The 23,387-nt window shown below is 42.6% G+C and overlaps 1 protein-coding gene across 4 annotated transcripts in view; it reads right to left on the reverse strand.

Moving 5' to 3' along the window:
- ASB11 (ankyrin repeat and SOCS box containing 11) overlaps window positions 1-12,137 on the reverse strand; it is a 49,856-nt gene extending 37,719 nt beyond the window's left edge. For 2 of the 4 annotated variants that reach the window (XM_077480229.1, XM_077480228.1), the window contains exons 1-2: window positions 11,940-12,137; window positions 4,438-4,517 (exon numbers count right to left, since the gene is read on the reverse strand). In XM_077480229.1, coding sequence (XP_077336355.1) covers window positions 4,438-4,517; window positions 11,940-12,117 — 258 coding nt within the window. In that variant the 5' untranslated portion in view covers window positions 12,118-12,137. Of the gene's footprint in view, window positions 1-4,437; window positions 4,518-6,059; window positions 6,200-11,939 lie in introns of those variants that run through there. The other 2 variants (XM_077480231.1, XM_077480230.1) reach the window with 2 other exon arrangements.
- Window positions 12,138-23,387: the final 11,250 nt, after the last annotated feature.

The raw sequence follows: 23,387 nt of genomic DNA on the forward strand, positions 1-23,387 counted from the left end.
AAACATACCAGAAAAGCTTTAGAGCCACGGTTTGAAGGACCATATCAAGTACTGCTGACCACTCCCACATCGGTCAAGTTGGAGGGTAAAGCAGCCTGGATCCACGCTTCACACTGTAAAAAGGAGCCAGTTGGCAAATGACAACATGTATCTTTTTATTCTTTTTGTTTCAGTAATGCTGACCAATAGTTTGGTTACCTCACAGAATGAAATTCACAAGGATGAAGGATTTTCTAAAAAAATGTTATTACTGAAGTTTAAATATGCTTATGCTCGGAAGTCAGGATATGAGAAATGTTGGATTTGCAGTAAATTACACCCCAGTACAGCAAACATACCACTGATGGCAGTTCCTATAAATTATACTGACCTTGCTAACAGTAGCATTAACATAACTGGAACAAATACCAGCAAGACAGTAATGTTTAAATCAAATGGTCTCGCCTTTCCCCCTGCCTGGTGTTTCAACTTAGGGAACACAACGGGAGGAAATAGAGAATGCCAAGACAGCAAGTTTAATTTGTCCATTGTCGTATTAAATGGAAGCTTCTACCCCAGTAATTCCAGCACACACCAGACATTATCTGACTTCCTCACTAACATTGTGGATAATAATGTTAGGTGGTTAGTATCCAACTTATCCCTCTATGGATACACCTCTCGTTATAGAAATGATATCAGTTCAAGATCAGTAGCTCTAGGAAACAATATATACATCTGTTGTGGGGATAAGTGTTATACCTGGATACCTAGAAGGGCTCAGGGATGGTGCTACCTCGCAAGTTTGGTACCAGTAATGGGAGTAGTGGGTGATGAACGAGGTGATCACCTACTAGAAGCTAGTATGCACCCCAGATATCCCCTCAGATATCGTAGCAAGAGAGAAATATTCTTAGAGCAGGACATGGCATGGGCTTGGTTCCCGTCCTGGACAGGATGGGGTATAGACTTAATGAAGCGACTAAATAACTATACTGGAATAATTAATGATATTTTGGAGAAAAACTCTGATGACATTACTAAGTTAAATCTAGAGACCAGAGCCATCACAAAACAAATAGAATTACATGAGTTAGCGATTGAAAGTATGAGTGCAGCATTAACAGGACTCTGTGAGGCTACAGAAGACTATGAATGTTGTACTTGGATACATAACACTAGCATCGAGATACCCGACTATTATGACATCATTACACGACACCGCACGGAAGTAAAGGATCTACAGGAGAAGGCCCGTAATATTGGCCGTGACTGGGATCCGTTTGGTGGAACTTTTAGCTTCTCAGGGTTATTCTCTTGGCTTAAGAAGGCAGCGATGACAATTATAGTGGTGCTTTTATTTGTATTTCTTCTTTATGCGTGCTTTAAACTGCTCATGTGCTTTTGCAAGAAAGCCAAGGTAAATGCTGTAGAAAAGATGGAACTTTTGTAAGTTGATAAGTTGGATAAGATAGGTGGATTTGGTTCCTTGACATCACCCATCTGTCAGAAAAGCCACTCTTCCTGAATTTTAGATGTTGGTACTATCCAGGGGGATGGGTGTATACCCCTCTGACAACTCGCGGTCAGGGAGAGTACTTTGGACATAGGCCGACTAGAACTTGTTCAGGTGGACCCAGGGTAAGAGGGAAGGGTGATGTCAAAGGGGGAAATTGTGAGGATCAAGGTATAAGAATAAAAATGGTTGACAGTATGTTTCTTTAAATGCTTATCTCGTCTGTTTTCAGTTGTTTTAAAGACATCATTCTTAAAGGCCGGATGGGTGCAGTCACGTACACACAAAGAGGAAGCCATGTCGTAAGGGTCAACTGCTGCATCAGCTCTAAAAGCAGAAGACACTTAGAAATTGCCTTTTATAGAAGTTGTTTTGTTTCAACATTTTTAACGCCTGTCTTTTTTTAGTGTATAAAAAGAGCTGTGTGATAATAAAGGACCTCAGAGTGAGTGAGTGCGACCGTCTGAGCAGACATACTGAGAACTCTTTCCGTGTCTCCTTGCTTAGATAAGACTCTAATAATAATTGGGAAACGGTAACATAACTTATGAATAGGTGACTTGCAGTAGTCACACCTAACAACAGCATGTGGATTCCCCTTTAAATAGTCTGCCAAATTATCACTGCTGACTGTTTGAGTAAAAGCATCATCCAGCTCCACTCTCTCCAGTCTTAATAATTCTCCTGTTAATTACTGTTGTGATTTTATTAAGAAAGGGATGGTTGCATATTTGGTGAGAGTGCACAAGCTAAGGCCCTATTGGTAGGATCAGATTGATCCTTGATAATGACAAGCCTGGCTCGATTATGCAGTTTCTACTTCATGTAGCTTCCATCCCTCTTAGCCATTATCACAAATGTGTTTTGCCTCACCTTCTAAACCCAGCACAGCGTCCGATTCCAATCTATTGATTCCCTGACGTGTGGAGTGGATATGTCTGGTGAACATAATGGAGGTGAAGGAATGGATGGCTACAAGTAAAGGTCATTAAAATAAGTTCTACGCTGTTTGGGCCACTTGGATCCACTATACTTCAGAGGCTTCAGTGGCTCCACAAACCCCTTCACCAGCTTCTGCAATACTTGCAATGGTGGGGGTCTGAGCACTTTTCAGAATTTCTCTTCACGAGGCCCTGATATATGATATGTGATACACAACCTATTATGTGTGATATATGATACATGATATATATGTGATGTATTTCACATTTGCATTGATACTTTTAGTGTCTATGATCTTTTTTGACTTGTCATTTATACCCACAGCTCTGCGTCTTAACCTTGCTTGAGTGCTCCTAAAATAGATTTATCTTTTTGTTTGACTTTATTTTGTATTTTTTTTCTTTATGAATGCCTGCTCACTTTTTCGGCATCAGTGCCCATAGTGGCCCATTCTGTTGTCCTCGTTAACTTCATACTGGTGTACAATTTTGCTCACTGTCAGCTGTATGTGTAATCATTTTGGCTGCACTACTCTAATGTACTGTGATGTTTTCTACAAATAGTGTAGCTGCTGACTTTTAATATATGGACACTTACCTTTCCAGGGAGCCAACGATGTCAGCACCCAAAGCAGATCTTCGGATCGAACCACGAGTGCCCCCGCTGCCATTCCTGGTAAGAGAACCAGGCAGTAAAAAACTTTCAGATTCACTCCTGGTTCCCTACTGCACATGCGTGAGTCATGCTTCAAATTCTGAGAAGTACCTGCTGTCTTCTGGGACCTGTGTGTCTCCCAGGAGACGGAGGGGCTGGACATGGCGCAGTTACCGCACAATGTGCGGCACTCTTTCACCGGAAGTAGGATAAAATATCTGGATTTGACAGGTATCTGGCTCCCCCTTCCCCATGAAAGGTGCCAAATGTGACACCGGATGAGAAGAATTCAATCAGTGGAATTTCGATTTCTCGGTCTTTAAGACCCTTTTCACGCTGGGGCCAAGGTGCGTTAGCGGCAAAGCGCTGCTTTAGTGGGGCTTTTTGGCCAATTTGGCTATCGGAGCGATTTTAAACCCCCACTAATGGCTGAAGGGGTTGAAAGCCCCTGTGTTGTGGTGCTTCTGAATTGCTTCAGAAGCGCTGCCCATTCATTTCAATGGGCAGGACATTTTGGGAGCGCTGTATACAGCACTCCCAACCCACCTCAAAGATTCTGCTTGCAGGACTTTTCCTAACGTACTGCAAGTGCACTGCCCAATGTGAAAAGTCACACTCGAATGGGAGGTGCTTTTCAGACACACACAGATTACATACAGTGAGAATCTCCTACAATAGACAGAACAGTGGTCCAATGGCAGCCCAGGAGACGGGACTTCCTATTGCAGGCCGCCAAGTAAATAGGAGATTCTCACTGTATGTAATCTGACGGTGCTCATTCCGCCCCCTCCCTGTACCCTCCGAGGCAGCTAAAATTGAAGTATCAGCGTATAACACACGCTATTTGCATCGATTTTCATGGTGAAAAAGTGAGTGTTATATGCCAATAAATACAGTACTATTTACATTGGATAATCCCTTTTAATAATTAACCTTTGCAAGCCCAATAAACTTGTAAAGAGTTCATTTATGTATATGTTGCTTATTTCCGGTGTTTCATCCAATCATTGCTACAGCTTACTTTGCAAAAAGATGTTTGTTTGTAGGCTCTGCCTGAAAGTTCATATATATGCTTGGCTTTTTTTTCTCTTTTGCATCATTCATAATCTTATATCTCCATCATATCTACTGGTATTCATATCACCCGTTTCTATTTCTAACAAATCTGAATGATCCTTATTGGTTCCTAAAAATGTTATTACTGTTAGTGCCATTATACAGCCACAAAAAACAGGACTTTGGGTCATCAGTTTATTCTCTCTGCGTTATTGGGTAACTGAGCTGTTAGGTTAATATTATTGTATAATCAACACAATCTGTAGACTGCATTGTTTGTCTGTACATACCTGAGCTATTAGCGTTTTCACAGTAAGTAGTCTTCCATGAAATGCAGCATCATGTAGTGGAGATCGGTCTGCCCAAGAACCTAAGGAAATGTGTTTAGTGAAAAAATCTATTCTGCTACATATCTTTGGTAAAACAAAAATACCAATACGTTTATATTGATTGGTTTACATGCAAGGTACAGCATCTACAAACACACACAAGAAAATTGAATGAAAACGATTATATATAGATATTTGAAAATTTATGTACTCAATCTCTTGAGGCCCTAAAATGCCAGGACAGTACAATTAAGTGCCCCAAATGACCACTTTTTTGAAAGCAGACAGTCTGAGGCATTTGGAAAAGTGGCATGGTGAGTTAATTGAAGTTGCAATTTTTTGGGAAATTAATATTTATTTTCACATACTGTCACCAGTACAGTACCATCATACGACTGATGTAGCGGTGATCAGGGATACTGACTGGTGACAGTATGTTGTTTGTTTTTTTTAACATACTTTCATCAGAGTAGTTCTCTGTCATGATAGTGACACCGTACTACTCGGGAAGTGATCAGAATTTTTAATTTTTTTTTACACTTTGATTGCGGTTACACGCGGTCAGACATTCCGACGGAAAATGTCCGATCGGACCGTGTTGTCGGATAATCCAACTGTGTGTGGGCTCCATTGGACTGTTTCCATTGGAATATCCGACTGACAACGTTTTAGAGCTCCGACAGCATGATCCGATCGTGTGTAGAGAATTCCGATAGGACTAAGTGCCACACATGCCTGAGCGTAGTTCCGTCGTAACTAAATAATGTTAATAATGTCATCACGTTACGAACGATCGGATTTTCCGTCAACTTTGTCCAACCATGTGTATGCAACACCCGTTTCGGACAAAATCCGAGGGATTTTGTTGTCGGAATGTCCGACCGTGTGTACAAGGGCTTACAGGTAATTCTGCTTTTAAATTTTAAAAGGTGTGCTGTTCGTTTGACCCCTTTTCCATCATATGAATTTAATTTTGTCCATCTGATCATCCCTCACACCCTTTGTTCCACTTGACCCTCCCTTGTAGACTGTAATCTCTAACGAGCAGGGCCCTCTGAACTCTCCTGTATTGAATTGTATTGTAATTGTACTGTCTTCCCTGTTGTTGTAAAGCACTGCGCAAACTGTTGGCACTATATAAATCCTGAATAAATAATAATATCAACAGTTCATATGGCATTTATAAGCATCCAAAGTGAATTCTACCCATCCTTTTTACACTACATGCTGAAAGAGCTGTTAAAGTTTATGACACTAACTATGACCACATACTTCATGTCTTATTTCCTAGACTAGAATATGGGGAGGAGGGTTAGCTAATGCTTAATTTTTACTGGTAGAGCCTGATTATATATATATATATATATATATATATATATATATATATATATATATATATATATATATATTGTGATCTGCATAACCAGCAGCATTAAAATACAAATCAATAGTGTTGGGTGTAGAAAATACAATTTCAAGGTGTGGATTTGACTGATTTTGTCCAATGATTGGCAGCTGTTTAATTGCCCTGCATTTGTGTTTCTACAAAAAAAAAAAGGTTAGTAACAAATTTGAGAACATACCTCCCTGGAAAGGGTGACAGATATGATCGCCATAAAGTGCATTTCTCAATGCCCATGGTAGTGAAGTTAGTCCGTGCCTCTCTGAGGCCTCTGTAACAGCATGAAGAACCATTTGTGTGTGTGCAGACATCACATCGCTAGTGCTGCCGCAGGCTCAATGTAATGACTAAACAACATCACATGACTGGGATCAGTGGCCACCTTACAGCAGTACTGGTATCAAATCTCCAGACTAGAGCCAGAAGCAGCAACACTACAAACACTGTTTAGGTTTATGAATTGCTCTGCAGGATTTCATGTTATTATGCAATTACTTATTCCACTAGTTGCAATACTCTTATGCATTACATATCATTGAATATATACACATCCATATACAGATCTTGCTGCAATTTCAATAATGTAAAATAAAAAATCTGCATAAAGATGGGTACTGTCAAAGTTGTGTTTACATTAACTTGAGGCCTTGCTCACACCTATGCATTTTTTAGTGCGTTTTACATTTTACAGAAACACACTACAGTTCATTTAACCTAGTTTAATGTTCACATCTGTGCATTTTATGCATAGGTGTGAACCAGGCCTAAAGCCCCATACACGCAATTGGACTTTGTACAAACCTTCCCGTGGACTTTTGTACAAAGGGCGTTGGCCGTAAGTTTGTATTGCATACACACGATCGGACTTTTTAGGCAACAAACACGAACGCAGTGACGTTTCAACGTAATGACAACACTTCAAAAGAGGACGTTCAATTACTCCAGCGCCACCTTTGGTCAACTTCTGTATTGTTGTCTGATCTTTTGCATTGGTTCTGAGCATGCGTGTTTGTACTTTGTACAAAAGTCCGATGGTTTTGTGTACACACGATCGGACTTTGCTCCATCAGACTTATGTTGTCAAAAAGTTTGTCTGTTCGCACAGCCAACAAAAGTCAGATGAAAACCGAAAAGTTTGTCCGATGGAGCGTACACACGGTCGGATGTTGCTCCAAAACAGCTAATTTGCATGTCTGTTGTCAAAAAGTCAGTTCGTGTGTACAGGCATTTAGGCTGGATTCACACCTATGCAGTTTTAGTGCTTTTTGCATTTTGCAGATTAGCACTACAGTCCATTCAACACGGTTTCTTATGGAACACGTTCTGTAGTGCAAATCTGCAAAATGCAAAAAGCACAAAAAAATGCATAAGTGTGAATCCTGCCCAAGTCTTAACCTGGGTTAGGTGTTGTAGGTTTAGCTGCATTTAGGCTCGATTCACATCTATGCATGTTGCCTTTGAGCGTTTCTGCGGTGCTTGCCGCGTTTTTTTGGACACGCGTTTTTACCGTGTTTTGTGTTTTTTTGTTTTTACAGTGTGGTTGCTTAGAAACCAGCTATATACAGTGTAAAAAAAATGAAAAATAAAAATGCAAATCGCAACAAAATCGCAGTAAAACCGCAGTCCATTGACTTCTGTTACATGCAAAACGTCCCCGACCATTTCCAAAAACGCAGAGGCTCAAAAATGCATTGATGTGAACATGTTCCATAGAAACCCATGTTAAAAAATTCCCCTGCATTTCTGCAAAATGCATCAAAAAACGCATTAGTGTGAATCAAGCCTTAGGCCCATTTCACACTTGTGCAGGTTGCAGTTTGCATATTGCAGGTGCATTTTGCATTATTCTCTAGGACCTTTGCTTAAAAAAAACATATATAATGTTTTGGGGTTCTAAGTAATTTTCTAGCAAACAAAATGATACATTTTACATGTAGGAGAGAAGTGCCAGCAGAAGCAAGTGGTTAGTGTAAAGTTAGTCTAAATAATTCATCACAAGGGATATGTGAAATAGTATTTGCCCCCTTCTTGACTTTTAAATTTTTTTTGCATATTTGTCACATTTAAATTATTCAGATTATCAAACTTTATTATTACACAAAGATAACCTGAGTAATTACAAAATGCAATTTGTAAAAAGATGGATTTCATTTAATAAAGGGAAAAAAAAATCTGTTCAAACCTGCCTGTAAAAAGGTAATTGCCCTCCCCTTTCTAAATCATGAATCAGCCGATTAACCAAATTTTTTAGAATGTGGAGTTAAATTTCACTTGCCACACCCAGGCTCGATTATTGTCAAACCTGCTGAATGAAGAAATCACTTTAATAGAAGCTGTCTGACAAAGTAAAGAACACTAAAAGATTTTACAAAGTAACACATCATGCCGCGATCTAAAGAAATTGAAGAATAGATGAGAAACAAAGTCACTGAAATGTATCAATCTGGAAAGGTTTACAAAAGCCATACCACGAACCACCTGAGAGAAATTATCCATAAATGGAGAAAACTTGGAACAGTGGTGAACCTTCCCAGGAGTAGACGGCCTACCAAAATTATTCCCAAGAACACAATCACGGATCCAGGTCATAAAAGAAACCAGAACATATAAAGAACTGCAAAAGAATTGCAAGAGTAAAGCTGGCCATACACCTATAGATTATCTGCAGATTTTCTATGGTTAGATGGAAAAAGTGGGAGATTCCTCCATCCACACAGTTTAGCGAACATGGAGAAATCTGTTGCACTTTTTCCATCTAACCATAGAAAGTCTGCAGATAATCTATAGGTATATGGCCAGCTTTAGGCTAGGTTCACACTGCTGCGATGTGGGAACTCTGCGAATCCACTGCGGGTTCCCGCATCGCATGTCTCCCGGCAGCAGGTAAAAAAAAAATCTCCTAAACCTATATGGTTTAGGAGATATTCCCCTCGCAATGAGCCGCTGACTGCAGCGGCGCATGTGCACAGGGGATTCTCGGCTGGAAGCCCGGCAGACACCGGACCCTGCTGGGAAGAAATCTCCCGCGCACATACGCAGGAGCGGCTCTGGCCACTCACAGCGCCGGAGCCGCGATAACCGTAAGAAACGCAGAGGGAACATGTTAGTTCCCTCAGCGTGGATCGGGCCAGATGTCGGGGCCTCGTTCTAAGGTAAGTGTTTCATAATGAGCTAGTATGCGGTACATACTAACTCATTATGCCTTTTCCTTTGCAGGTGAGTAAAAAAATAAAAATAATTTAGCGGGTATACAACCGCTTTAAGCAAAATATTTTGTGGACTGATAAGACAAAAGTTTAACTTTTTGGCAGGTGTGCATCACGTTACATCTGGCGTAAAACAAACACAGCATTTCTTAAAAAGATCATAGCAACAGTCAAACATGGTGGCAGTATATTATATATATATATATATATATATATATATATATACATATACACACACACACACACACACACACACACACATTTGTCTTATACGCCGGGGGTCGTCTTATAGGGCGGACTGGAAATTTCTGCGATCTCCGTGGAGGGAGCTCCAAAATGCCCCGGCCGCCGTCGCATCCGCCCTGTATGCAAGCTACAAGCTGCAGGCGTCTGGGATGCCGAAAAAAAAAAAAAAAGACATACAGCGGCAAAACAATGCAAAACACGCCTCTTTCACCCATCTGGCCCGCTCCCTTCTATCCTATTACCATACTTCTTCTCTGACGAGCTTTCGCTCCTGAGGACTGAAGCGAAGAGGAGCAGGCGCGCATGTGCTAGTTCTGAGAGGCAGATGTACGGTAATAGGATACAAGGGCGGGCCAGACAAATGAAAGGGGTGTGTTTTGCAGTAGTCTTGGAGACAGGGAGGGCTGGGCAGGCAGGGAGAGCTGACCAATCAGACTATCATTTGTTTAAAGCAACCAGCAAATCGCTGGTAAGGTGGCTGTTATACCACATACAGTACCAGTAAAATATCTACCGGTATACCTGTACATACAGTGCACCAGTATCTGCAGTATCTACAGTACAGTACCAGAGGGGTAGTCTTATACGGAGAGTATATCCCAAACACTATATTTTAACTGGAAAAGTTGGGGGTCGTCTTATACACCGGAAAATACAATATATATATATATATATATATATATATATATATATATATATGTTCTGGGCCGCTTTGCAGCTTCAGGACCTGGATGACTTGCCATAATTGATAGAAACATAAATTTTGCCATCTACCAGAAAATCCTGAATGAGGATGTCCAGCCATCAGTTTGTGACCTTAAAAGCGGAGTTCCACCCAAAAGTTGAACTTCGGCCTTCTCCACCCCCTCAGGTGTCACAATTGGCACCTTTCGGGGGGGGGGCCTATTTGAGTGGTCCCCTTCCCCACTTCCGGGAGATCAGGCCGCGGCTTGATCTCCCGGAAGTTCGGCCCCCCCTCCTTCTTCCTCTGCCAGGTCACTACCTGGTTCCCTTGCCAGGCAGCACCCGGGAGCCGATCCGAAATTCAGCTGGGGTGGCGACCTCGTGGGCTCCCTGGACAGGTAATCGCCCTAATATTAAAAGTCAGAAGATACAGTATTTGTAGCTGCTGACTTTTTTTTCACCCAGGCTGGAACCTCTTAAGTGCAAGTGCACCTGGGTTATGCAACAGGACAAGACCACGATCCTAAACACTCCAGCAAGTTTACTTCCTAATGGCACAAAATGAAGGTTTTGGAGTAGCCTATCAAAGTCCAGACTTAAAGCCGATTGAGATGTTGTGGCATGGCTTTAAACTTGGTTGAAAACCCTCCAATGAAGTTGAATTAAAACAATTCTGTAAAGTAGATTGGGCCAAAATTCCTCCACAGTGAGACTCATTGCCATTTATCACAAATGCCCGATTGCAGTTGTTGCCGCCAAGAGTGGCACAACCAGTTATTAGGTTTGGGGGCAAGTACTTTTTCACACAGGTCCAGGCAGGTTTGGACAAATGGTTTGGATAAATTAAATTATCATTTAAAAACTGCATTTTGTATTTACTCAGGTTATTTTTGTGTCATATAAATATTTTCTGATGATCTAAAAAAAAAAAAAAAAAAAAAAAAATTTAAAGTCCAAAAAATATGCAAAAAAAAGAAAAACAGCACGGGGCCAAATACTTTTTCATAGCACTGTAAGTGACTAAAAGGGCCATTTTAGCATTAAACTGTTTTTTTTTTTTATTTTATTTTATTTTTTGTTAAAAATGTAGGGCTTTTGTGTACTGGCTTGCTGAGCCTGCGCAAAATAAATTCTGGTATATCCCCCCCAACTTCACCGAAAGACCGGGTGCTGCTTACAGCCACCCCTAAACATGAATAGCTGTGTCATTTTTATGCTATATGCTTTAAAAGTTTTAGCGAGTATAACAGTGTATACCCAAGTGGCTGTATGCAGCACCTTGGCTTCCAGTGTGGGGGAAAATATGCCGGAATTTGTCTTGCATGGGTTCAAGTTGCCAGTGTGCAAGAGCCAGTAAAGACACTGTACAATTAGCTGGTATGGAAAAACACTAGTTTTTCTACTTTTATACAGAAGACCAAATAATTGTGCCCTACCAAGGGTGACAAGATATGTTCAATAGTCCTTTGCCTTTGCAACATGATCATACAGGATGTGACATCTTGGTAAACAAGCTTTTGCTGGACTGCAGGCCCACATCTTACATTGCTGCTTCATCTAAGCTAGGTACCAGCAGTATAAACACATACTTCCAGTGGATAAATTAGAAAATAAATCTAATAAAAAAAACTCTAATACATTTACACCAAATGTCTAGTCTGTATAATATAATACACCAATGAGTCCCCTCCACACAAAAAATAAAATAAAATTGGATACCGAAGAAAAAAAACTCCAGCTTGTTATGTTTTACCTAGACTCACCATTAGCCATATTAATGTATGTGTTATGAACTCTCACAAAGAAGATTAGCACACCATTAATGATGTTAACAACATATGTATATTTACTACACAGCCTATGGCAAACTAATACGGAAGGCATTATGGTTTATACAATTTTAATATTATTATACAGAAAGTTACCTTGTACTATTCCATAGAACTCCTCTGCTATTCTGGCAGCCTCCTTCCGATTGCCTCGCACAATGTAAAAATGCGTGAGCACACACAAGGACACCTTGATTAAAAGTTTAAAACAGAACAGGGCAAATATTGCCACATAGATATTAGTAAGAGCCAGGAACACAGAACTGGCCTCCATTGTAGCAAACGGTCCAGCTAAACAGCTTGTAGTGTAGCAGTCTATTTTTGGCATCTCTGAAAGTCTATTTTAGAACTTTCCACTCTCTGACTACATAGAACAGCTCTCATTGTGCAATAAAGGAAACCTAAATGTAAATGAACGGTATTAGAAGAGACTCATCCCTGTGTAAGGATCATAAATGTCAATCTATTGATATGGGACCCCAGAAAAGACCCGATTTAAAAACACAACTCTAAGCCCTTGTACACACGGTCGGAGATTCCGACAACCAAATCCGTCGGATTTTGTCCGACGGATTTCGTCCGAAACTGTTGTATACACACGGTCGGACAAAGTTGTTGGAAAATCCGACGTGATGACGTTATTTCGTTACGACTGGACTACGTTCACGCTAGTAACCAATAGTGTCGGACAAAGTCCGACACGGTCGGACAAAAATACGGAGGAAACAGTCTGATGTAGACCACACACAGTCGGAATATCCGACAAAACGGTCCGATCGGACACATTCCGTCGGAATCTCCGACCGTGTGTACAAGGGCAAATAGTAGAAGACAGGCATGCACAATCAGGGTTCCTCCAGAGGTTGATAAGGGTTCCTTGAGTTGTCATGGAATAACCTCCCATCTAATGGTGCCTGCATAGGTTTGGGGCCTACGCCACCTGCAAGAGCCATCAGCAGGAAAAAAAAAAAAGATATTTTTTAGCTGTCTGCAAGGGTGGCATTCATCCTACTGATCACCAGTGTAAATGGTATTTCTGCCACTGGCCCCCAAATGAAGTGGGTTTAGTAAGTCCCTCCTCCCCAGACCTGAAAATTATTTTAGGTGTTCCTCTCAAGAAAAGGGGATAGGATGGTTGGTCAAATCAACATTTATTGTGGAACCAACAGTTTTAAAGCCTAGCTCCAGGCAAAATAATATTAGACAGACTGGGGGAGAGGTTGCAACCTCTGTAGAGTCCACATACTGCTTAACCTGCAAGTAGGAAAAAAAGGAGGCGCAAAAAAAAGCCTCCAAAGAAAAGAAAAAAGAGAAAGAAAAATACGGAGGTACCAAATAAATAAAAAGGAGGGTAGGGGGAGGGAAAGAGATAAAAACGGAAGGGAGGCAGTGTGGGGGCAAACCCTCATCACCTGATCCCAGAGGTGGTTTTACAGTTCAACCTCCGTAGAGATAAAGGGGGCAAAATTGGAAGAGAAACAGAAGTGATTCCAAATGCTTCACATAAGGCTACCGTGTTTCCCCGAAAGTAAGACAGTGTCTTACTTTCTTTTTATCCCCAAAAGCCCCACTATGTCTTACTTTCGGGGTATGTCTTATATTGGAAAAAAATTGTCGAATTTTTTGTTTTAACCATAAAATTAACATTTATTAACAATCTGAACAGTATTGTATTCACCACAAAACAGTTTTATAAAAGGAAGTGCCAAGAATGTCTTGTTACAACATTGCATAACATGTAAAACAATGAAAAATGGTAAGAACGAACAGTGGAATACTGGAGGATAAAACAGATTTATGTGTGATACAGTACCACCGGCTGTATTTAATCCAGTGTGACACCTGCTGATACCCACTGGGTTACATACAGCAGATGATACCCCAGTATGCCAGTGTGTATGTTTTACTGATGTATGATTAATACTGTGTGCATTACCATATTTTAAGCAGGAGGCGGCAGTGACAAGTGCAGGGGACGGCGCGGTGACGTATGGAGAGGGGGACGGCTCAGGCGTGGGCAGGAGGCGGCGCTCATTAAGATCAGAGGGAAATGGCAGACGCGGCGACGTATGGAGAGGGGGACGGTGCGGACGTGGGCAGGAGGCGGCGCGCAGCTAGATGAGAGGGAGGCGGCAATACACCCGTGTTTCCCCGAAAGTAAGACATATGTCTTACTTTCGGGGTACGGCTTATATTAGCCGACCCCTCTGAAACTCCCGATACGTCTTACAATCGGGGGTGTCTTACTATCGGGGAAACAGGGTATATGATTCCAATTTATCCACCTCAAGCATGCTTTCCCAACTCTCAATATTGTTCAATTCACAAGCCTAGAGATGGAGGTTCAGGCGGACGCCAACATTTGGCAATATTGTTCAGAGCAGCCGTCAAACATCTAATTCAAACTCTTCTTAATTGGTTTGTAGGATTCCAGTAACATAGAGAGTACTGTAATTTGGGGTATTTATCTTTTGTTTTATTTTAATACATATAAGAATATTCTAGGTCTTCAAGCCAAACTCCAGGAAAACAGCTACAGTATCTCACAAAAGTGAGTACATTTCAAATTTTTTATAAATATTTTATTATATCTTTTCATGTGACAACACTGAAGAAATTACACTTTGCTAGTAGTGAATGCACAGCTTGTATAACAGTGTAAATTTGCTGTCCCCTCAAAATAACTCAACACACAGCCATTAATGTCTAAACCGCTAGTAACAAATGTCAGTACACCCCTAAGTAAAAATGTCCAAATTGGGCCCAGTGTCAATAGTTTGTGTGGCTACCATTATTTTCCAGCACTGCCTTAACACTCTTGGGCAGAGAGTTCACCAGAGCTTCACAGGTTGCCACTGGAGTCCTCTTCCACTCCTCCATGATGACATCACAGAGCTGGTGGATGTTAGAGACCCTGCGCTCCTCCACCTTCTGTTTGAGGCTGCCCCACAGGGTTTAGGTCAGGAGACATGCTTGGCCAGCCCATCACCTTTAACCTCAGCTTCTTTAGCAAGGCAATGGTCGTCTTGGAGGTGTATTTGTGGTCGTTATGATGGAATACTGCCCTGCGGCCCAATCTCCGAAGGGAGGGGGATCATGCTCTGCTTCAGTATGTCACAGTACATGTTGGCATTCATGGTTCCCTCAATGAACTGTAGCTCCCCAGTGCCGGCAGCACTCGTGCAGCCCCAGATCATGACACTCCCACCACCATGCTTCACTGTAGGCAAGACACACTTGTCTTTGTACTCCTCACCTGACGCTTGACACCATCTGAACCAAATAAGTTTATCTTGGTTTTATCAGACCACAGGACATGGTTCCATTAAAGAGAGATATTTGGGATCAGATGGCGCAAAGAATCAGTCACTGTATAGTCTCTATTTGAGTATGAGTATTTTAAAATGTCAATAACCATAACATTTGTAATAATATAGGGGAAGCACCGTCGGCAGCAACAGTCTTGAGAGGAGAAGCAGGGCTCTCTAAAGAATTCGAAAACACAAAGAACAGGGAGAAGGTGCGCCAGACTAAGTGCAGTATAAAAGATAAAGTATTTATTAAAATAAAAAAAACATACGGCCAAATGGCTACTCACAAAGGTCAGAGTGATTTAGGCATGTAAATAAAATAGGGATGTATCCATGTCTCAATCCGGTCCACGGGGTTTGCGGAGCTGATGGAGTATAAAAGCAGACGGGGGAACGACAATAGGCTTGCCTCTGTGTTCCAAAAGCTGATTTGGAGCAGCACCTTTGTATTTCCAATGGTTTTCATCGGTTTCCAGCTTTGTTAAGCGCCCGGATGGTTGGATGGCCGGAACCGGAAGTGCGTTCCAGCGTGGAACGCAAGCTCTGGGATCCGGAAGTGACGCGTGGGCCAATCAGAAGACGTGTTTCACAACTTCAGTTGTTTCCTCAGTTCTAGTATTCTAGTATTTCTGAATGAAACGAGAATAAAAAATAAATAAATGCTACAGTCATTTTTATTTATTCTCATTTCATTCAGTTATTTGCTTGGTAATACAGTATATCTATACAAGTCCGTTGCCCAATAGTAACACAGGTCAGCCCCTCCTTCTGTGTATATATGTATCACTTCCTGTTTAGAATACTAGAACTGAGGAAACAACTGAAGTTGTGAAACGCGTCTTCTGATTGGCCCGCGCGTCACTTCCGGATCCCAGAGCTTGCGTTCCACGCTGGAACGCACTTCCGGTTCTGGCCATCCGGACGCTTAACAAAGCTGGAAACCGATGAAAACCATTGGAAATACAGAGGTGCTGCTCCAAATCAGCTTTTGGAACACAGAGGCAAGCCTATTGTCGTCGCCCCTGTCTGCTTTTATACTCCATCAGCTCTGCAAACCTCGTGGACCGGATTGAGACATGGATACATCCCTATTTTATTTACATGCCTAAATCACTCTGACCTTTGTGAGTAGCCATTTGTCCGTATGTTTTTTATTTTAATAAATACTTTATCTTTTATACTGCACTTAGTCTGGCGCACCTTCTCCCTGTTCTTTGTGTTTTCATGGTTCCAGTAATCCATGTCCTTAGTCTGCTTGTCTTCAGCAAACTGTTTGCGGTCTTTCTTATGCATCATCTTTAGAACAGGCTTGCATCTGGGATGACAGCCATGCAGACCAATTTAATGCAGTGTGCAGCGTATTGTCTGAGCATTAACAGGCTGACCCCCCACCGCTTCAACCTCTGCAGCAATGCTGGCAGCATTCATACGTCTTCTTCCCAAAGACAACCTCTGGATTACGCTGAGCAGGTGCACTCGACCTCTTTGGTCATCCATGGCGAGGCCTGTTCTGAGTGAAACCTATCCTGCCAAACCACTGTATGGCCTTGGCCACCATGCTGGAGCTCAGTTTCAGGGTCTTGGCAGTCTTCTTATAGCCTAGGCCATCTTTATGTAGAGCAACAATTATTTTTTTTCAGATCAGTTCCTTGCCATGAGGTGCCATGTTGAACTTCCAGTGACCAGTATGAGAGTGAGAGAGATAACACCAAATTTAACACACCTGCTCCCCATTCACACCTAAGACGTTGTAACACTAATGAGTCACATGACAACGGGGAGGGAAAATGGCTACTTGGGCCCAAGTTGGACATTTTTACTTAGGTGTACTCACTTTTATTGCCAGCGGTTTAGACATTAATGGCTGTTTTAAGTTATTTTGAGGGGGCAGCAAATGTACACTGTTATACAAGCTGCACACTCACTACTTTACATTGTAGCAAAGTGTCATTTCTTCAGTGTTGTCACGAGAATAACATTTTTACAAAAATGTGAGGGGTGTACTAACTTGTGAGATACTGTAAATACATATTTAAAATACATATATAAAAAGTGTTTTACCTGCCAAGTGGTTTATAATTTAGTCCACATAGTCTTGTGATGCAAGCACCCGTAAAAATGAATCCTGTCTTTCCTGCAATCCAGTGTTATTGCTGTTCATGTTAAGCCTCATGCACACCGGACATTTTGCCGACTCTCTTCCTCCCGGCAGCAGCATTTTGGCAGAAAAAATACGTGTGTAAACAATCATTACCACTAGCTGTGACAAGCACTTGGGAGTTAATTCATTTCCATGGCCAGAATATTCATTTATGAAATGAATTAATATGCAATTGCATATTAAAAACACGCCTAGCAGAGTTTTTTTTTTTACCTGCCTCCTACTGTGCCTTTCAAAAGTATTCACCCCCCCCCCCCCCTTGCCATTTTTCGTGTTTTGTTGCCTCACAACCTGGAATTAACATGGATTGAGGATGTGCATCATTTAATTTACAGAACATGCCCACAACTGGATTGAGGTCTGGGCTTTGACTAGGTCATTCCAACACATTTACATGAGGTGTCTACTTCCTAATCTCTCTCTTCTTGAGGCGTGGGTACAGCTCAATATGCAACCATATGCAAAAATTTAACAAAAAGGTCCGGATGACCGCACTCCAATGAAAACAATTTCTTTATCGTTATAATAAATACATGCAGCAAGGATAAAACCACCGACACATTTCACACCATTATAGCAGGTGCTTATTCATGGCCAAGTTTTAATATAATGACAAAGACATATACATACATACATATATATATATATACACACACACACACACACATACATACATACATACATACATGCAAACAAAACCATAAATTGGTGTATTAAATCACACACAGAGCGGTACAGGTTTTGCTCAAGAATAGTATTTAGCACCATCCATCTATCCCTCAACTCTGACCAGTTTCCCAGTCCCGACTGCTGAAAAACATCCCCACAGCATGATGGTGCCACCACCATGTTTCACTGTGGGGATGGTGTTCTTGCAATTTTGCACTTTCTTGCTCACGGCTTTTTAGATATTTTAATTACTACTGGATCCCCCCCGCTGCTTCCCGGTCCCGGCGGGGGGGGGTCCAAGCATAGGGCCCTGTGCTCCTAAATGTTCTACTGGGCGGTGGGGATCCACGTCCGACAGGAGGAACTATCCCCCTTGCCAGCGGCGTCCCTGATCACATCCAGACATCGTAGGGTCATCTGCGCACGTGCGGCATTCGCCACGCCTGTGTATGACGTCACGTCATGCTGAGAGCTGCTTTATGTTTAAGTGAAGTAAATAGTTTGTTTGAATAGTTTTCTTGGAACAAGCTAGTCCAAACTTCATTAAAGCTGAAGATCAGCTTTACCCTAGGGTTCACATCTTTTCGGCTGCGGGTAACGCGTTTTTTCAGCGTGTTTTTTGCGTATCCCATACTCATTCACATGTGGGGGGGGGATCTGGGGTTCCAGATTCCAAGAAACCTGCTTGCAGACCTCCACAACCACCAGGTAGCTTTGTGGGGGGGAAGAGGCCCTTATCACCATGGGGACAAGGTGCTTTGGGGTGGGGAAGTGCTCCCCCTGCACCAAATCATCTCCCCATTTTAAAGGACATGGTATGGTTGGGGGGGGGGGGGCGGTCGCTTGTCCAATCCCTTTTCTGACCTGTATACTCGGATAAGAGAGTCTTGTATGGAACTTGGGGGGGGGGGGGGGTCCCACACCCTATTTTTTTTTTTTATAACATTTTGGCGTGGAGCTGCCCTCAAAATCTGTACCAGACGAGAAGGGCCTGGTATGGATTGGAGGAGGGGGGACCCTACGCCATTTTTGAAATATTTTTTTTTATTGCCGGCAATTCTTGTTTTTACATTCAGGTTCCCCGCTGACAGCTGATCACTCATCCGTTGTTAAGGACGCAGCGGCCAGCTTCCCAGCCAGCTCTACACAGTTTGTTATGGATAAGAAAAAAAAAACGCTAATTCATGTGTTTGGTGCAGGTCCATTCACATCTATTACATGCAAAATGCAATCTGCTGTAGGAAAAGAAAAGTCCCTGACCCTTTCCAAAAATGCACTGGCTGAAAAACGCATCAATGTGAACACGTACCATAGGAAACCCTGGCAAATGGACTGTAGAGCATTTCTGCCAACTGCAAAATGCACTAATAACCGCATAGGTGTGAACCTAGGGTTAAGGAAAAGATTTCACTATACATTTCTCTCAACACAATGGCAGAGATTTCCTACAACTGGTGCAGCTGTGCATAATAACAAATCAGCTTCCAGATTTTATTGTCAAAGCTTAATTGAATTACTATGCACAGCTGCACCAGATTCTAAGTGCTCCAGTTTTAGTAAATCTCCATTTTCTCTAGTCTTTCCTTAAGGCTAGGTTCACATGTGCGATTTGGATGAGGGTTTCTCCACATCCAATTTGCATGACATGAGAGTGTGGCTGGCTCTCAAATGGAGCCGGTTCACACAGGTCTGGGAAGGCCACGGTCGGCATTCCAAAAGGGTCCGGTTCAGATGCGAATTCAGGCAAAAATTCAGACCCGATTCGCACCTGAACTGGTGAACAGGAATGCACCAGACCCCATGTTGTGAAATGCGGCCGCACATATGAGAACCCGGCCTAAGTGGTAGACTCATGCCAGATACATAATCATTCTCCTTTGAATTTCTGTTGCTCAAAAAAAAAAAAAGAAATAAAAAGTACATTGCAGTTAATAAAAGGTTAGCGTCACATAAAATGCAAGTGATTCGTAGCTTGGGCACTGATGGATTGACTTTTTGCACAATCACCAATTTCAGTAGCCACTCCTTTTATGTGAAGCAGCCGATAAACATAAAAACACAGGTGATTTGTAGCTCTCCCGTACTCCCCCCACCCAATCCCTGCACCTGCTCTTGAGGCACCAGAGTGAAAGGGTCTGCTCAACAGCAGGAGGCTACTGTATTGATTGGGGGGGGGGGGGGGGAGGGGTGATGCTAACCGTTTGAACCTTCCGCTTGAAGCTGCCTCTCAGAATGCAAAATTAATGTCCACATGACACAAACTAGGTTCAGGGAAATATCTGGAGTTTCAGAACAGACTGGATGTTCTTCCATTATTTGATCTGTCCATGGTTGAATAGGGAACTAATTGCACAGACATCTTGGAGGAAGAAAGGGGAGGAAAAAAAAAAAAAAAAAAAAAATCACCTGGGTGGGTGTTTTTGTCCAATTACTATTCTATCGGTTATGGAGGCCCAGAATCTGTAATGTTTGTGCATGGATGTTCAGCCTCCACCGCTGCCCTGTAGAAGGAAGATGGAAATAACTACCATACACACAATATAGCTGCTTGTATTTGATTATCTTTTTTTTTATTTTTATTTTTTTATGCAACAATCACAAAAATTTATAAAACTTCATATAAAATTAAATACAGTACTGACAATTATGGTAGTGCATACCTACTAACCTTCAGCTAGTACATTCACTAACTGTAAACAGCTAGCTTGTCTTACTGGTTGAAATAAGTAACTTATTATATAGCAAACAATCCAAAAAGTGTCAGTATTATCAATTTCAAAAATAAACCGGCACATTGTATGTCCACCATTCATGCCACAAAAAAATACAGCAAAACTGACATTGGTGTGTGTGATAGTAGGCACATATCAATAGTTTTTCAAAATTTCCTCCTCTGCTTCAGAAGACCCAGAACTCTGGCACCTCAAAAAAAAAATCATTATTATATAATAATAATAATAATAAATGACTTTGCTAGAAACTGGAGCTCTGGCATTAACTTTAGTACCCATAACAACTAGATTAAAAAAAATATATTATTCTTTAGCAAGGAACATACATTCCACATTAATAATTCTGCTACCAAAAATAGGATTTTTGTACTCACCGTAAAATCCTTTTCTTTGAAGTTCATTGGCAGACACAGCTCCATTAAATCTTGACCGTAGGGTTATCATGCCACCTTCATGAGAGGACTAGGCAGAACATGTAATACATGTGAAAACAACAGAACTGTACAGCAGCTATAACCCCTTTCTACAGCCCAGTACGTCAACAAGCAGTATAACGTAAAATAAAAAGGAGGGGTGGGTGCTGTGTCCGTCAATGAACTTCAGAGAAAAGGATTTTTCGGCGAGTACAACTATCCTATTTTCTCTTTAGTTTATTGACGGACACAGCTCCATTAAATCTTGACCGTAGGGACGTCCCCAAGCAGTGTCAGAACGAGGGGTGGAAACAGCAAACATAACTTCACCCACAGCCAGAGGCGCTCATCAACGGAGGAGTTGCCATCTGAAACAACCGCACCAGAACTTGCGGCCAACGTACATGCATCAGAATGTGTTCATAACCAAAATGTAACAAAAAAAGAAGAGTGTAAATTGCAAAGATTACACGCCCGCCTGCAAAACTTTGCGGCCAAAGCAAGCACCAGAAGATGCGCTCACATCAACTTTGTAGAACTTTGCGAAAGAGTGAACGGACGACCAAGTCACCACCTTACACACCTGGGAGACAGACATTTGATGGTCGGAAAGCCCAGGATGTCCCAATTGCCTTGGTGGAATGGGTCGTGACAGGAAAGGGGGGCACCTGCCCCTTCAAGGCATAAGCCTGGAGCACGATCTGTCTGATCCACAGTGAAATGGTGGTTGACGAGACTGCCAGTCCTTTTTTCAGACCAGCCACCAAAACTAACAGGAGAGTCTGACTTCCGGAAGGGAGCCATGGCAGACAGATATACCCTTAGGGCCCGGACCACATGCAGGGAATGGAGGGCCACCTCATTAGGGAGTGTCGGCGAGATGGTAACAATGTCCTCATTGAGATGGAAAGCCGAAACCACCTTTGGAAGAAAGGAAGGTTGCGGACACAGCAACAACTTACCTTTGTGGAACACCAGATAGGGCAACTTACAAGACAAGGCTGCCAACTCAGAAACCCTCCTGGCAGATGTAATAGCCACTAGGAAGACTACTTTCTGAGAAAGAGCCAACAAGGGAATTTCCCTGATGTTCTCAAACGGCAGTTTCTAAAGCGCCGATAGCATCAGGTTCAGATCCCATGGAGGTAGGGCTGGTCGCACAGGAGGGACTACATGCCGAACCCCTTGCACAAAAAGGTGCTTACCAATGAGTGAGACACCAGGGGTCATTGGAAAAAGACAGCCAAGGCTGATATCTGTCCCTTGATGATGCTTAAAGCCAGTTTCTGGTCCACGCCTCACTGTAAGAACAGCAGGATCCTGGAATCGGAATAGATGCGGACGCCATCCCAGCTCCTCACACATGGAAATATAAGCCTTCCACGTACGATGGTATATCTTCCGAGAAGAATATTTTTGTGCCCTCAGCATAGTGGAGATTACCGAGTCCGACAGACCTTGGTTCCTTAGCACCTGGCTTTCAACAGCCATGCCGTTAAAACCAGCAACGGTAAAGCAGGATGGAGTATCGGACCTTGTGATAGGTCTTCTTGCATCGGCAACCATCAAGGAGCATCCGCCACCAGGCGTACTAGGTCTGCGTACCAAGGACGCCAGGGTCAATCTGGGGCAATCAGTATCACTGGAATCCCCTCGGCCTCCACTCTACAAAAGCAATAGTTTGAGCGGAGGGAAAGCGTAAATCAGCCGAAACTGCTCCCAAGGAGCCGCCAGCGCGTCTAGCACGTCCACCCAAGGATCTCTTGTCCTGGACACAAACCTCTGCACCTTTCGATTGAGCCAAGAGGCCAGGAGATCCACATCTGGTGTGCCCCAGCGCAGGCAAAGAAGCCTGAACACCTCCGGATGCAACGACCATTCTCCTGGGTCCAGCATCTGGCAGCTTAAGTAGTCCGCCTGCCAGTTTTCAACTCCCGGGATGTATATGGCCGACAGGGCCGGTACATGTCGCACTGCCCACCAGAGGATGTGAGTGACCTCTCGTGCTGTAGCCGAGCTCCTTGTTCCTCCTTGATGGTTGACATTTGCCACCGCCGTGGCGTTGTCTGACTGGATCCTGATCGGACGCCCTCGTAGCCTCATTGACCATGTGGAGAGACATAGTCTGATCGCTCAAAGCTCAAGCATGTTGATCAGTAACTGTGGCTCCTCCCGCGACCAGAAGCCCTGAGTCGACTGTACCCTCAGCTCTCCACCCCATTGTGATCACCGTCCAATGAAGAGGTAGGAACGGTTTC

This window comes from Lithobates pipiens, unplaced genomic scaffold, assembly GCF_037356315.1.
Source record: "Lithobates pipiens isolate NorthernLeopardFrog02 unplaced genomic scaffold, aLitPip1_a1.2 Scaffold_16, whole genome shotgun sequence".
Lineage (NCBI taxonomy): Eukaryota > Metazoa > Chordata > Amphibia > Anura > Ranidae > Lithobates > Lithobates pipiens.